At 43.2% G+C, this 16,817-nt stretch overlaps 1 protein-coding gene across 2 annotated transcripts in view; it reads right to left on the reverse strand.

Moving 5' to 3' along the window:
* Positions 1–16,817, reverse strand: part of PTPN4 (protein tyrosine phosphatase non-receptor type 4) — a 2,055,941-nt gene that overhangs the window by 1,244,293 nt on the left and 794,831 nt on the right. For both annotated transcript variants that reach the window (XM_069616750.1, XM_069616749.1), the window contains one exon: positions 4,949–5,121. In XM_069616750.1, the coding sequence (XP_069472851.1) occupies positions 4,949–5,121 (173 nt within the window). The remainder of the gene's footprint in view (positions 1–4,948; positions 5,122–16,817) is intronic.

Genomic DNA, 16,817 nt, shown 5'->3' on the forward strand with positions numbered 1-16,817 from the left:
TCCATCTACACTCTTTCGCGACCTCTGCGATTCACTCTCCCTCTCCATCCTTCCCTCCTACCCTACTCACTCTGCTGGCCATACACTTGATGTCTTGATCTCCTCTGGCCTCCCCCCGCCTATCCCACTCATCACTCCTCTCTCCTGGAGCGATCACTCCCTTCTATCCTCTTTTCTTCCCATCTCCTCCCCTCCAGCCAAGCCTGCCCCAAGTCTGCCACCCACCTTATCAGACATCCGACCCATGAAGCGCGTGTCAGTCGAGGCTTTTGCTGCCTCCTTCTCACCCCCTCCTCCACTTCAGGCTGACACTCACCCTGACTCAGCCCTTTCCCTGCTCTTCTCCTCTATTACTGCTACCCTTGATACTCTTGCCCCTGTCATGAGGATCTGCCTTAAGCCCAAAGCTAAGTGCAACACTTGGTTTGACTCTGACCTATCTTCACTGAAAAATAAGTGTAGGGCGGCTGAGAGGAAATGGAGGGCCTCTTGCTCATCCCCCGACAAACTGGCCTGTTGCCTTCTCCAAAGGCAATATCGCCTCTCTGAACTAACCAAGAAGAGAGCTCATATTCAAGCCCGTGTTTCTGCAGCATCTAACAACTCGGCCGAACTCTTTAAAATCTGCAAGGAGCTGGCCACCTCTCCTCTCGCCTCTCAGGGCCTTTGCAATGACCTTGCCTCACACTTTATCTGTAAAACTAAGGCCATCCTGTCCACACTCTCCTCCTCTCCTTCTTCCCTCCTCTGCCTGCTGATCCTCCCTCAGATTCTCCTCCTCCCTCTTTCACCGCCTTTACTCTTTTCTCCCCTGATGAGGTTACCAGACAAGTCCGATCTATGAAAGCCTCATCAAAACAGGTTCATCCCTGTTCCTCCAAAACCATTAAGGACCACATTGACACCCTTGCACCTGCCCTTGCAGACTTCTGCAACCCCTCCTTTCCCCTTCCCCCTGAAACACTCCATGTGCATCCTCTACTCAAGAAACCCTCAGCTGATCCCTCCTGTCCAGCTAACTATCGCCCCATCTCCATCACCCCCGTTCTGGGTAAACTCCTTGAAAAGCTTGCCATCTCTCATCTCAACCTTCATTCTGACTGTCGGCTCACTCCATGACCACCAATCTGGCTTCAGAGCCTCCAGAAGTACGGAAACTGCTCTCCTGAACATCCGTGAAGATCTGCTCTCCAACCTTGACTCTAACATTCCCTCTGTCCTTATCCCACTTGATTTCTCCTCCGCTTTTGATACGGTCAACCACACCATCCTGCTCAATCGTCTCCGTGACAACCTTGGCATCACTGATCAGGCTCTGCTTGGCTTACCTCCTTTCTCTCTGATCGACCTTCCCAGGTACAACTTGGGTCCTTCCTCTCCTCTATCTCCCTCTCTACCTGTGGTGTTCCTCAGGGGTCTAATCTCTCGCCCCGGCTTTTCAACCAATACTTGGCAACCCTTGCCTACTGCATCTCCATCTTCTGCTCCAACTTCCAATGCTATGCTGACGACACACAACTCATTTTCAGGCTTCCCTCTGCCACCTCCCCTTCCTCCCCCATCTCTGACTGTCTAAGCGCCATTCAAAATTGGTGTGCCGCCAACGATCTCTGTTTAAATGCTAATAAAACTGAGATCCTCCTCATCAGCACACCCTCTCCTTCCTTCCCCCTTACTCTCTGGCCTGCCTCCCTCGGCCCTCCTCCTGCACCCACCTGAGAAGCAAAGAACCTTGGGGTCATCTTTGATTCCACACTATCCTTCTCCTGACACATCTCTGAAGTCTCAAAGTAATCTAAATTCTTACTACGCCTGCTCAGAGGTACCTTTCCCTTCCTCTCCTTCCCACAGAAGCTCACTGTCTCCCCAAGCTCTGATTCTCTCGAAGCTGAACTACTGCAACAGCCTTTTTCTAAAGCTACCTGCCGCCACCCTCCGCCCTCTACAGCTAATCCAGAACAGAACTGCGAGACTTAACTTGGCCTCAAGCCCCGGGATCGTATCTCTACAGCACTGAAATCCCTCCATTGGCTCCCAGTGGATGCAAGGATTAAATTTAAAACCCTTTGCATTGTCCACAAGGCTTTCTGGGGCCTGGGTCCTAAATACCTTAAACTACCCCTCCTTAAATACCTCCCTTCTCGTCACTCCTCTACTTCAACCTCCCTCAGGGTCAGCCGCTTTTTTAAGAAACGTGCAGGGGGCAGATCTTTGTCCTAGGCCGGAGCCTCCCTTTGGATCGGCCTCCCTGCCACCCTGAAACTGGAGGAAAACCATCTATGATTCCGTAAGCTCCTTAAGACCTTCCTCTTTGCATCTGCCTTTGCCACTCTCCTCCCCTGCTGATCTGCCTTCTTTTCTCAGCACTGCCTCACCTGCCAACAGGGCCCCCTTGGCTCAGTTACCTGCCCTCCTGCACTTCCTCCGGCACTGCCTCCCGGCCACCCCTGCACCGGGGCCTGTTATCTGTACCCTCACAGGTCCCCCCACTCCTCTCCTGCACTTATCAGATGTTACCCTATCTGACTTGCCGTGCACTGCACCCTTCACTGGCTGCACAAATCACTGCTCTTATCACAATATTTATTTACTTATGTATCCACTAACTTTCTATTTATCCTATGCCTGCACTTCTTTGCCCCCCCTCCCTTTTTCTGTTGCACTTCCCCCTTTCCCTTTCCCATGCACTTGCACGTTCTCAATGTCACTGGGCCTAGTAAGATCGTTTGTTTTTGTTTTCTCCCCTGCTCCCCCTCCCTTTGCCTGGTCGCGCTCTGAAACACCTGTGTATGGGCGCGATATAAATAAAATATCATAACAATCGAGTTCCTCCATCAGAACTGCCAGCTCTCCAAGCCAAGCATTGTCCTCCTACACACCAAGCTCATCTGTTTCGGCTATAGATAAGGAGGGCCTAAAACCATGCCTTACTGGTCAAAGCCCGATGTGGCATAATGGCCACTTCATCATCAATAAAAGAAAATCTTTCTTCCAAGTGAGGGGGAATATGCTAGGGATAGGTACTTAGCTCAGTGTTTTACAGATAGAATGCTGCACTCCTATGGTTCCCCATCCCTGAAGTAGAACCTCTCCAGGAGATTAGAGACCAACTTGTACAAACTGATGCTTGTAGCGAAAGGTTACCTAACTCCACCAAGCCTATTTTAAACAGCAGGAAGAAAATAACCCTTAATCTGTCCCCTAAGAGCCTTCTGCAGGACACAGCACTCTCCTCATTGCCCCAGACACAGGATTCTATCCTCTCCCGAGTGCCCTCTGACCAGAAACCTGACCAAGAAACGGCCAATCCTTCTACAACGTTGAAACTTAATTGCGATTCTCTACCCATATGGAACTTTCGCTTAAAAAAAAAAATCACAAATGCCAACAATAAAGGACATAAATATGCACGATTTCATCACGGACCAAAGAAATTTTGTTATAACCAACATTCGCAAAATAGAAGGAAAAGAGACTAAAGAAGGTTTGCGCAATAAGGTTCTTGCCTGGTTGCGGCAGAGAACTGGACCTGGTGTGGTTAGACTTTTCGACTTAAAAATCCTGCGCAGAATGGACCAGAGTGACTGGTGCTCTCAACCCAACAGTGATTGTGTCTTAGTGGGTTGTGGGGACAGTACCCTACCTGCCTTTCTCAGTTGTTGTAAATATTTACCCAGAGGGCCCTCGAGTTGTAATTTAATCCTCTGATTGTTTAGCGTATACCTTTTTGTTTCTCCTTACCCACTACCCAGGTTATGGACCTTGTATATCCCTTTGAGTTTGTTGAAATTCTCTGAATTAATCTTGAATTTATCATACTGAATGTATTATTTCTGTCTGTATTTTATGTTGTTAGTTTTGTAAGCGCCCTCAAGCCTTTGGGTACCTTGGTGCGCTATATTAAGTAAATAAACAAACAATAAGGATTTCTGGAGATGGCATTGTCAAAGGTGGAGCCATCAACCTTTATTGAGCCCCAAGATACAAGTAGGCCCTGTAGTTTTGCAACAGGATGCCTATGTGGCCATATTTGGTGGCGCTAAAACAGCCTGCAAAAGAGATGGACATTTGGGTTAAAAAGTGAGGTGTTGGTCGTCGGATCGGAAGATGAAACTCAATATTTAAGCTCCTTACAAAATCTTGCCCCACTCATTTACAGAAAGTGACAAAGTCTTTGTCAGATTTTTGCTGGAGCGGCTGCCTTCTGAAAGGCACCCTTGTATACCTATTATGGCACCATCCTATAGTTGAGAAATTCTGAAAAAGAGTGAGCTTATTACATGGATATTGTCGATCCCATGTACGACTCTAAAGGTCTTGCGTTTTTGGGACTTCCTAGTTATCAAATTGATCTAACAAACAGGCAAACTAGATACAACGATTGGCAAACGGCGGGAGAATGATTATGAGTTACTAGAAAGACATGAAGCTGGTCCTTTTCTTAGAGTGGTTAGATCTTACGATTCAGGTGGCAGCCTATGAACAGTTATTGAGGGCCTGGGCACTGCCACTTTTCGGAGCTTTTTTGCCATGGATTAAACAGAGGGAAGGGAGTCTGCCAACAGAGCAGGTTTTTCTTCTTACCTACGGTTTACTGATGAAAACTTATTCTGGTGCCAAGCCTGATTTGTTTATTTTTATTCAGTTTTTCTGTTACAAAAGATTTTAATAAGAATATCACTGCTTAATTACTGTCTGATGGAAACATTTAATAAAAAGACATTCCTAAAAGTAGCCACAGACATGAAGCATTGGAACAGCTGCTGCTGGGGTTCAAGAGACTCCATAAACGTGCAGAGTTCTGGTGAAGCCGAAGAACTCTTAATTGCTGCATCTGCTTTGTGCTCAAGAAAAGTAGCAATTATTAAAAACAAAAGCAGTGTTCACTAATCTTTCCAGTGATGAACAAATTAAAGGTTTGCTCTTGCTTTTGCAATACCACACTTACCAGTACCGGAACTTTGACCCCAATGTAAAATAATGTGCAAAGAAGTTTTTCTGAGGTGGTAGTGGCTGGTCCAGGCGGAAGAATGTATGATATTCTACGCATGCCTTCCACAAATTTTTGCATGCACGATAATTCACCATGTTGAAGCCAAGTAAAGTTTCCCTGGTTTCTAACTATAATAACAAACAAAAAAAGAAAAAGGTTTACTTTTAGAATGTTTCTCCATACAAAGATCAAAATACTTCAAATTGACTAATATATTCTTACTGATAATGGGCAGTAATGTCCCTAGATCTAGGGTTCTTCAACATGAACTTTAAAACATCCCACACGTAAGCCTAATGCAGTGGGATAAGCACTTGTGATGTTATCACATGCGTAAGTCTCCACATAATTAATAAGAAAGTAGTCCTAATTTGAAAAACAGATCAGTTAACCCTCATAATGTATCCAATAGTTCTGTTCAATTTGTTGGTTCCTATCAAAGGGACTTTATTTGGGGGTATTCCAAAAAAGAGCAGGTCTTTGGAATCTTTTCTTTCAATGAATTATAGTTTACTGCAAAGAATCCCCATTAGAAACACTACAGCAACTTGCAGCGCCTACTCTATTATAAAAAAATTAAGTTCATTATTGAAGGCAAAACAGAACGATGGGATGATGGTAATTCATACAAAATAAGCGATACAACATTTGGATGAAGCAGTTTATGTACATCATTCAATCACACTCACTCTAACGATCCCGATATATACAAATGTAAGTGTGATTAGAGTGGATGGAAACAGACAAAGCGAAATACATACTGAAAATATTATTCAGCACAATTCTACCAAATAAAGATTTTGATGAAGATAAAATGGCTGATTTTTAGATATGAAGAGTTTTCAACCTGTCAGCAAGTAATTAAAGCATCCTTGTCAATTCATCCAAGACCCTTAGAAAAGCTCCCTTCATCAATACACAATACAGGGGACAAGGATTTAATCATAAAGAGATATTTATCTTGAAAGGTTGGCCAATACTAGTTCACCCAAAGGATCCTTGGTCAAACTATGATCACTTTGAATGCAGAAACAATTATCTTGGATATATACAAGTCCAATTTAGGACATCCCATACATTGTGGAAGTATTAACATTGGTTGCAAAAGAACTCTCCTTACATCTAGAATAATGTATCAAACAGGCTTTAGACATTGGTGCAGAACCACTCTAGTAAAAATAAAAACACAACATGCCTTTCATGATCAAGGCCATGTTTGGTGCTTACTCTACATTACAAACTGCAGCCTTCTACAAGATACACCCCAAAATAGTGAATACCTGAAGCCATCCATACACTTAGTTGCGGGTGTAGGGTTGAAGTAAGAGAAGCACTGCATGGAACACATCATTTGTGACAAACTACATGTGCTAATACAGGACTACTGTGCTCCACATTCCTTTCTAGATCTACTTTTAAGCTTTACTTTTGATCAACTTTTGTAAGTTAAACGATACGCCCTTTTGCCTTGACACAATAACCTGCATCTCAGCAAACCACCTCCCACACATTTGTCTCCCCCACGCCATACAATTACCATGAGATACTTGCGGACGATGCGCAACATTAGTACCAGTTGGCAAGACCCCAGCTTTGGTGCTGGCAGTACGCAATTTGAACTTGCAGTTTGAGCCTTTGAAAGTTCGATGAGCTGTGGGACGACCAAGACAGTGCATGGGGAAACCCCCAATTGGTGAGCAGCTACCCGTTGAGAACACATCCTCAAGCTATTGACACAGCTCGTCTACTTACAGATATAAACATGAGCTTACAATGGGAGAACTCGATCAGACCAGCCAGCGAAAACTACCTTTAAGGGGTATAATGGAAGCTCAAGCATTGATTACGCGCTGATAAGCGCCAAGGACTTGGACCAAGAAGTTGACATGGAAGTTCTTAATTGCCCGGAGAACAACCACAACCCACTACGAGTAACTGTTCAAAGCGAGAACGGTCATGAAAACGGTGGGGTGGGCAGTGCCACCGCATTAACTGTTGGGGGTCATGCTAGGTTTTATGTTAAATGGTCCTCCATCGATCTTCCCACCCTTAAGCCTGGTATTTATGGAGCTATAGTAGGGAACACAGCTGTTATTTGTAATCAAGGGGCTCACAGCCAGATTATTATGGATTATCAAGAGATGGGCCTGAACCCATATCCATTACTTGCAAAACGAACTAGAAGAGATGAGCAGCTCACAACTAGGAAGAATGAATGGGTTGATGAGTGTAAAACGACAAAATAACTAGTCCTTTGCTGAAGGAGGAGCCTCCAATAGACAAACAGAGCCTGCAGTCCTACATATCCTTATTCAAAAACCAAGAAATATCAATTTAATAAGAACAGATGGGATGAAATGCTAATAGCCTGTAAGAAAGGTAACTCATGTTCTTTCTGGATGATGGAGGTAGGGAACGAATGGCCGCAATGTTTTACAGTGTAAAATTGCTTCAGCAACTTTGCGGAACCACTTTGTTGACTTGTACTGTGATCAGCCAGCACACAATTTGTGAGCAGCAGCACCTAGTAGGGGCCTGTCCTTAATCCAACCATCAAGGAAGCTATAAAGGCTCTGGGCACCGGGAAGCACCAGGCCCAGATAAAATCCCAATAGCTCTCTCCAAAGATGAGCTCCAGATGTGGGCCCCAATGCTATGCTGGGTCTTCAACGCAGCCCTAAAAGGTGGTACTGCCCCACAATCATGGTGGGAAGCAGACGTTGTGCCGATTTTCAAAAAAGGGAGATAGAAGCTCACCAGGAACTATCGGCCAATATATTTGCTAGATGCTGCTGGGATAATCTATGCCAAAGTCATACTGGACCCTGTACAGAGCTATGCAGACAACAATGGAATAATAAACCACCTACAATCTGGTTTCCAGAAAGGCATCAGCACGCTCGACCACATCTATAGACTCAAGATGATCCTGGAAAAATACACTTTACTAAACACAACCAAGGGCTAGGCCATCTTTGTAGACCTTAGAACCACCTTAGATTGCATCCCCAGAAATCATCTTGGGCAGGTACTATTAAAGAGGAACATTCCTGGGAACTTACTGGCAGCTATCAAGAGCTTGCTTCTATGATGACAATAAGGCTTCAGTGCACTTGGGATCATGGGGGGGGGAGCTCACAAACTATTGAAGTGATGAGAGGATTATGACAAGGTTGTGTGCTAGCTCCCCTCCTTTTCTGCATCTATATCAACAAAATAATTGAGGAGCCAGTCACACAAACCCGAGACGCGGTCCTGTTAGTCACCACACCAATGGGTTTAAAACACAATTTAGCTGTCTTTAGTAAGCAGTGCAAATAGCTGTGCCTTGAACTAAGTAAAGAGAAAACCAAGGCAATGGGTTTTAGACAAGATAACGGACTTCAGGAGTTTAACACTTTGCAAGAATTTCTGCGAATAGGATGAATTCTCATATTATTTCTGTTGCGCTAACATAATTTATGACCAGACTCACACCGGCCACAAATATGGCTGATATGTTAGGTAATAGTATTTCAAGAGGACATTATGGCTTGTGCGATTCTATGTCGGCATAAACAAATTATTGCATGTAGTCCTACTTAAGTCTACAAAAGTAGTCCCACATTTAATTTGCACCAAAATCCTTACGTTTAAATTGGGCCCCTCTATACAAAATTGCATTTTGTTTGAAGGAAACGACATATCACATTGTGCTCAATTTAAATAGGTCACACAGGGCACCATATTTAACACTACACCTGTATCTTTTTTCACATTAGCATTGTCGCCTTTGAATCCCATCCCCTTTCATGCTCAGGATTTTACATTGCATTATACGATGGGCAATGCTTATTTATTTTTGGGGTTACTATACTTACAATTTTAATGTGGCTTCTAATTTTTGGAGAATCAGCTGGGACCCAGTCAGTCTAGTTAATGCCTCAGCAAGGTTCTTCTCAGCTGGCTATCTGGAACCCAGTGTCCAATATAGGCTGGTCACCTCTCTCTCTTTAAGGGTTTCTGTCTCTAGCCTGCCCAGTAACCAGTCATCCGGATGGTTCCAGCTGCCCAGTAACCAGTCACCCGGATGGTTCCAGCTCCCCAGCATCTCCATCTCCAGTTGTATCCAGAAATATTCATAAATGTTCATCGCCCAATATTAATAGTAATCCCTCAATTATGTGTGCAAGCTGTCTTATATCTTCAGCTCCTCCCCACATATTCTAAATAAGGTGTGGCTTCCACCAGTACCATGACTGTAAAAGAGCGAGGGAATGTTACTTGGAGAGGCCTTTCCTTTAATGTACCTTTGGATGTGAATGTGTGAGTTTAATAAAATATTGACAATTTTATTTGTGAATCAGAAGGAACAATTAAAGATGTTAAATATTCCTGTACGTCGAGTCCTTCCAGAGAGAATAATTTTTCCCATTTAGCTTCATTTATTCGATTATGACGCAGGTGATTGTTAGGTGGGCTGCAAGTTATAATTTTTAGGAATAACTTGCAATTTGTTTTAAGTAGGTAGGACCTTCCTTTCAAAAGGTATGATTTTGCAAATGGCTACATTTTTCATTTCAAATGTATGCAAATAATTTTTTCTTCTGTTTTATCAAGAATTAGAATCCAATAAATGCCGGTTTTGGCCTGCAGAGGTCACTGGCAGTGCATGGACAAGAAAGTCCAAACCTAACAACACCTCCAAACTCCACTGCAATCTCATTAACGCAAGATCCATGTCAAAACACTCAACAGATCTTCGACCTACTCGACGACAACAGCATTGACATCCTGTTCATCACAGAAACATGGCTGGACGACAACTACAAAATCACACTCCAAAGCTGCCTTCCAACCAACTTCAAATGCCTTCAAATAAACAGGAAAAACAAAAAAGGAAGAGGCATCGCAATAGCATTCAAAGGACACCTGAAAAAGAAAAACAGACAAACCGCTCAACGTCCCCAACTGTGAAACCATGGTAATACACCTAACAGCAAGCCCAAAAACCAACGTCACATTCATCCTGGTGCACAGACCACCGACATATGATGCATCCTTCATCGACAACTTCATAGAAGCACTCACCAACGTAGCCATCAACCACGAACTCCTAATCATCCTGGGGGACTGCAACATCTGGTTTGAAGACCGTCACGCCAACGCCCATAACTCACTGATTGAACAACTCACTACCATGAAACTACGACAACTATTCAAAGGGGCAACACACTCGGCAGGACACACCCTCGACACGATTTTTGCCAAGGAAAAACATCACCACAGCACTGCCGATGCAAATACTGTGGAGCGACCATCTCATCATCCCATTCGTGATCACTCTGCCTACTCAAGGCTGCATCCAACCTCCTAAACTCACAACCACCACCAAAAGAAACTGGAAACAAGTCAAAGAAAAAACCTATTCGAACAACTGGAGTTAACCAAAACCTCAACTACAGAACTAGAGCTAGCCGACCAGGACGGGAAAGCGGAGCTACTGCACAAATGGATTGCAGAAACAATTGACAAGATCGCCCCAGAAAAAACATTCACCCCATCCAAAAAAAAGAGCAATGGCTAAATGTTTCACCCCACTATTGAGCAACATGAAAAAGGAAAACAAAAAGATGGAACTGGAATGGAGGAAGAACTACAACCCAGACAAAAAAACATTGTTCCAGAGACAAATCCGCGCATACAAGAAGGAAATTCAAAAGGCGAAGAGAAGGCATTATGGTGACAGAATCACCAATGCCACCAACACACAAAAAGAAATGTTTATCATCATTAAAGAGATGAGAAACCCACCAGGCTGTGACAACACTCCAACCCCCTCAGAGAAACTATGCAACGACCTGGCAGACCACTTCAAGAAAAAAAATCAGTGACATCCGACAAACCATACAAAACATACCAACCGACCACAACATACTACCAAGCGAGCCTATCACAGAACCTCAGCACAAACTCAAAAACGTTCCTGAAATATCAGCAGAGGCATTCGCAATGCTGGTAAAACACAGCAAGAAAGCTGGATCACCCATGGATCCCTGTCCCCCGGACATCTACAAATCAATCCTCGCACAAGGAACGGCAGCACAATACTACAGAAACCCTTTGAACCTATCACTAGCAACAGGAACTGTACCAAGGACCTTCAAATCAGCATATAACAAACCACTTCTGAAAAACAAGTGGCGACAAGATCTCTCCAACTACAGGCCGATTTAAAACATTCCCTACCGTGCAAAACTCCTGGAAACCTACGTATACAAACTAACCCAAAATACGTAGAAAAACACCACCTCCTAGACCAAGCTCAAGTAGGATTCAGACCCGCAAGAGGAACGGAAACAGCACTACTATCCATCTGGGACGAGCTAAAAACCAACGCAGACTCAAACACAACCTCAGCCCTCACACTACTCGACCTCTCTGCAGACTTCGACACAGTCATGACACCCTAACCAAAAGACTAGAAGACATGGGATTAACAGACAGCACTACTCTGGACTAAATCATTCCTAGCAGATAGAACAGAAACTGTATGGATTAAACCCTTCAAATCCACTTCAAGAGTTAACGGCTGTGGAGTGCCACAAGGATCCTCACTATCACCACTGTACTTCAACATCTACCAGACTCTGGTTATCAGAAACTTCAAAAAAGTACAAGATTACATGCTACAACTTCGCAGATGATACTCAAATCATCACAAAATCAAAGACACCCAAGCCGATCATTCAAGCCTAATCGAGTGTCTAAAAGAAGTCTTCAACTGGATGACTGCCAACAACCTGAAAATCAATCCAGGAAAGACCGAAATCATGATCATATCCAAAGACCAAGAGAACGAAACACCCATTCCGTGGCAAACGGAAATGGGAACCGCACCATCACCATCTAAGGTAGTAAAAAATCTGGGAGTCCTGATGGACAACACCCTAACCTTAGAACCACAAGTAAATGCAACAGTCAAGAAATGTTTTTTCCTCCTCCACACAGCAAAAAGAATCCTATTTTTCCATCCTTCATGCACAAAACACTCACTATCGTCGCCCTCATCTTGTCTAGAATCGACTATGCAAACAGCCTCTACCTCGGAATACCAGAATACCTCCATTAAACAATGCATCACCTTCAAAACAATATGCATAATGCACAGGGCAATCCGTGGACAAGGAGTAGAATTCCTATAAAAGAAAATAATCTACAAGCCAACAAGACTCCTCAGGTCAAGCAACGAAATCCGCCTGGAACCAAAACCATACCTCAAGAAAAAATTTGGCGGCACCTCCTTCTACCACTTAGCCGCAAAAACCTAGAACATCCCAAAAGAAATAAACACCAGAAATCACATAAAATTCAGGAAATAAATTACTAAAAACCTGGCTATTCAACACCACAGACTCAAACTGAAAACCGAAACAGAAAGTAAAGGGATAACTAAACTAGAGTGAACACAGACAACTCCCACAACCGACTGTGAACAACTCCCTATGTGGGGAAGCTCCCACGGCACCTGGACGAGGGACACAGGGTAAAGTGGAACACAGGCTACACCCATGGAGACTGAATCAACAACCCCCACCCTAATCCCACCAACACCCACACTTGCTCCTTAGTTGCCACCAGGTACCACAGTGTTGTGGAACTGTCGGAATATTGGCAATCACCACACTAGCTGAGCTGTGGACATTGGCAGGCACGCTAGATGTACGAGTGGGAAGGGAAGACAGGTAGGGTCGCAAGGGAGGATGGGAACCACACCTGGGGAGACTACAGAAGCCCAGCACCTCAATTCAGGACTAAGATGCCAACTAACCAATTTCACTAACAATTCCCCCCTCTGCATACACCTCTCAAACTCCAAAACCAAACAACCACAATCCTACAGCACAACAAACCGCACAAACTTCACTACATTGCAACGAACAAAACAAAAACACAGACTCGCACAACAGTACACGACGACTACCGGCTGCAAACATCCCAGGCCCAGCCAACGGATCACCGGGCTGAGACCACCAACAGAACATCACTGCTCTCTTGCACTTTTCCAGCTTCTCCCCACTAAACCCCCTCCCCTCCTTTTTCAGAGCCGTCAGAGCGCCAGGGGACCACTCCGGTGGTGATAGTGTGCGGTACAAATGTCCTTTAACATTAACATAGGAAGCTCAATATTACTGATTCAAACTAAATATGGTCTTCTGAATAGGGCCTGGAAAAACAGTTTCAACAAGCTCTGCTTGACATTTGAGTCTTACTTGTACAGAATAACACCCTTAACTCGTGATCTATGGTCCTAGGACAACAATCTACGGTTGGGGCAGCTGGAGTGAGGTGCATCCAGTTACTTGATCAGGCAAGTTCTACTTCGAGTTAAATAAAATACAATATTCAGACTGGCATGAACTGCATGGCAAAATACAATAAAACTTTGTATCATGCTTGGTTTCTACATTCCATTTGTCATTATTCTTGTCAAACAAAATGTACAGCAAAATACAATAATTTAAAATGAACATGTTATCGTAATACAATGGTGTATTTTTCTTCCATACTGGGGATCAAGAAAAAGAACACACAATGAAAGCCATCCATTGTCCCTTGAGGTTTAAAAGCTCTGAATGTATGTCCTTGCCTGATAAATTATTTTGGATGTGGCAAACACTCTTCACATGTGGCGCAGTTCCAACTTGCATGTGTCTTTTTCAATTTGTCTTTACATACTGAGGCAATAGTTAAAAATACACAAATTACATGTGTGTCTTTGAAGGTGAAATACGGTTTAAACAATCACAGTTCTTGAAATGTCCTTAGAATCAACCAGCCAGTCTCCAAGCTCAAATAAAAGACCTTAGAAATGGTTGCAGTTTATCTCTCAGGTGCACATGCAGTTATTTGCACATCATATTTTACAGAGGCACCTTTTCAACATGACAGCAAGGAAGATGCACAAGGAAGAAAATACATTTGTGAATGGCCCCTCGCTCGCTCTTACAGAAAGATTTTCCTGTTGTCAGTTTACTCCAGGGGAATGTTCTTTCACTTCAAAGCTGCCAAAAACACACCAATGATTGCTGGGTAGGATAAAGGTAAAACTGAAAACCCCCTGAAACACCCCAGAAATTCGACAATTATGGTAAGCTAAGCAACCATAACTTGTGCCACCAGTGTGCACTGCAATGACCAACACCCATTACATCAAAGATGCCATCACAAATCTGATTCATGACATCACTGATGACATCACATGTGCCTCCCTCTCTTTTCTTCACTACCTTAAGTAGGGCAGGTGGTTTTCTTCACTAACGGTCAGGAACAAACACATCAAACACATCAAAAGGTTCAATATTTGTGTACGGCACCCTTCTCATATGGTTATACACTACTTTCCTTACGGTTCACTCGCATCATATGATACATATAGGGGAAGAGGAAAGCGTACAACACAGCACTGGTTTCTGTGCATGAAGATAATCAGTTATGTTATGAGCAGTTTCTGGTACTACTACTCCTTTGTAGCTTCTTTTAATTCTCTTGCATATGGTCATGTTTGTATGCATTGTGGTGTGCTTATGGTTTGTGTGCAGTAGTCCAATTATGTTGTTATAAAGGCAATCGTAGCTACTTCTAACGTTTCACAGTACCCGACACTGTAAAACGAATGCATTCATGATTTGACTATGCAACATGGGAAGATTTTGCAGGTTACACTTCCATGAGGCATGGTGCACACAATGGCTACGTTTGCAAATGGTTCCTTCATGCATAGTGAAGAAGTGTGCAATACAATGGCGTGTATAGCAATGCATTCCTCCATGACCTTCTCTCATGATACTTCTTCCAATAATCTTTCTTTTTTTTTTTTTTATTGGTTTGTTACAAACCTTTAAAAAATAAGAAAGAAAATGCAGAGGAGAAGACTAGGAAAAGCCACCAAACTAGAGAACCCACAGAAAGGCAGAATCAATCATGGACTTAGATTTGTTGGCACAATGTTTTGGGTTGGTTTTACATTCACCAAAACTTCAAAGCTAGGTGTTTACAGGAAAAGAACGGTTCTTCCACTAATGCTGATTAAACACCCGCCTCTGATAACTTCGATTGTTGTAATTCCAGATTAGTTTCTGCCTTTAGTAGCTTCTCCAACATTGATTCTAAAAAGAAGGTTAGTTCAAATGTTAGGCTGCGATCTGAGTCTTGAGAGAGACGTGTCCACCATTCTTCAGCGGACAATGAAGGCTTTGCCATTATAAACCTTCCAAGGTGCTTTGTGCGTTCCTATGTCAGATGACTGCATGCCAGCGTCAGATGTTTCAACGTTTCAGTATATTTCCCACAGAGTCGGCACGTTGTGGAGGTTTGATCCATGCCGTTCCGTATGTTTAGATTTTCTATAGTTGGAAATTGGTTGAACATGAACAATGCTCTACGTTTTTTGTCTGGAAATTTGTGTAAGTATGGCTGAGTTTTGTTCAAATTTCTCTCTCCATTTGGCATCAGCTTCATTATTCTGTGTTTTTTGCACGTGTCACCCTTGTCAATCCAGTCTTGGATCCACAGCAAGGATTTGACCTTATTCGGATTTTCTTGCAGTAAATGTTTGTCCGCTCCTATGTCGCTGAGGATTTTTTCACAACGTTGGTGCCACATTGAGAGCACAGAATTGTCATGCTCTATAGCTGAAGTTTTTATGATGTTATATTGGATGATCGGCTTTTCAGCAGATACTTTGCGAAATTCATTTAGGGTGTTCCACGTTATCCTTCCATTAATAGATAGGAGGCTCAGCTCATATCTTATACAGGCGGTTGGTACGCCAGGGGGTAGACACAAGACTTTTGACCAAAATGAGTGTTCCAAAGAGGCCCATACTTCTGCTGGACAGCCAAAGGCACATTCAGCTCCATGGATCAAGGCCGGTATGACTTTTGTCTTATAGAATGTTAAAACAGGTGTTAATGAGTGTTTCCCGAATTTTGAGTTTACAATGCAAGCCTGCGCTGTCAAAATTTACATTTTGACTTGACTTTTCCTACCCATGGGGCATCGTTTATACTTGAGCTGAGCAACATACCCAGGTACAGCGATTGTTTTTTTTAGCTCAATTTTGCCATCATCCAGTTTCCACGTGAACTTTTTTTTCCCCAATAAGATCTTTGTTCTTTTGCAGATCTTGCAGGATTAAAATTTCTGATTTTTGTGTGTTCACATTTAGGCCGTTTAGCTGGATATATTGCGCTAAAATCCCAAGTTTTCGTTGCAGACCTATTGGCGTCAAGTCCAAGAGAACAAGGTCATCCGCATACATAAGCCAATGAAGATCTTTTCCATTAACTTTTGGAGGAAAAGTGTTTGCACCTTTGTATGCATCACCCAAGTCTGAGATAAACAGATTGAAGATAACAGAGGCAAGAGGGCACCCTTGTTTTACTCCTCGATATGTTTTTATTGGAGCCGATAGGGTGCCACTTTTATCTAGCTTTATTTTTATCTCTGTGTTGGTATGTAATGCTTTTATTGCTGAAAGTAGGCTAATTGGACATTGCCAATCAAACATTTTTTTCCAAAGTAGCTCTCTATCTATGCTGTCAAAGGCTTGTGATAAGTCCACAAATGCCAAATAGATTTTTTTGTTTCTTTTTATTGCATCCATCTTAAGTATGTTTAGCAGAAAGAGGTTTAGGCCACAACCTACACCTTTGACAAAACCCGCTTGACGGATGTCCAGATGACTTGACTCTTGGATCCACTCTTGGAGTTGTTTCTGTATTTGAGTCGCGAATATATTTCCCACAACGTCCAGCAAGGCAATGGGTCTGTAGCTTTTAGG

The sequence above is a fragment of the Ambystoma mexicanum genome, chromosome 9, assembly GCF_040938575.1.
Source record: "Ambystoma mexicanum isolate Mex_15411 chromosome 9, UKY_AmexF1_1, whole genome shotgun sequence".
Lineage (NCBI taxonomy): Eukaryota > Metazoa > Chordata > Amphibia > Caudata > Ambystomatidae > Ambystoma > Ambystoma mexicanum.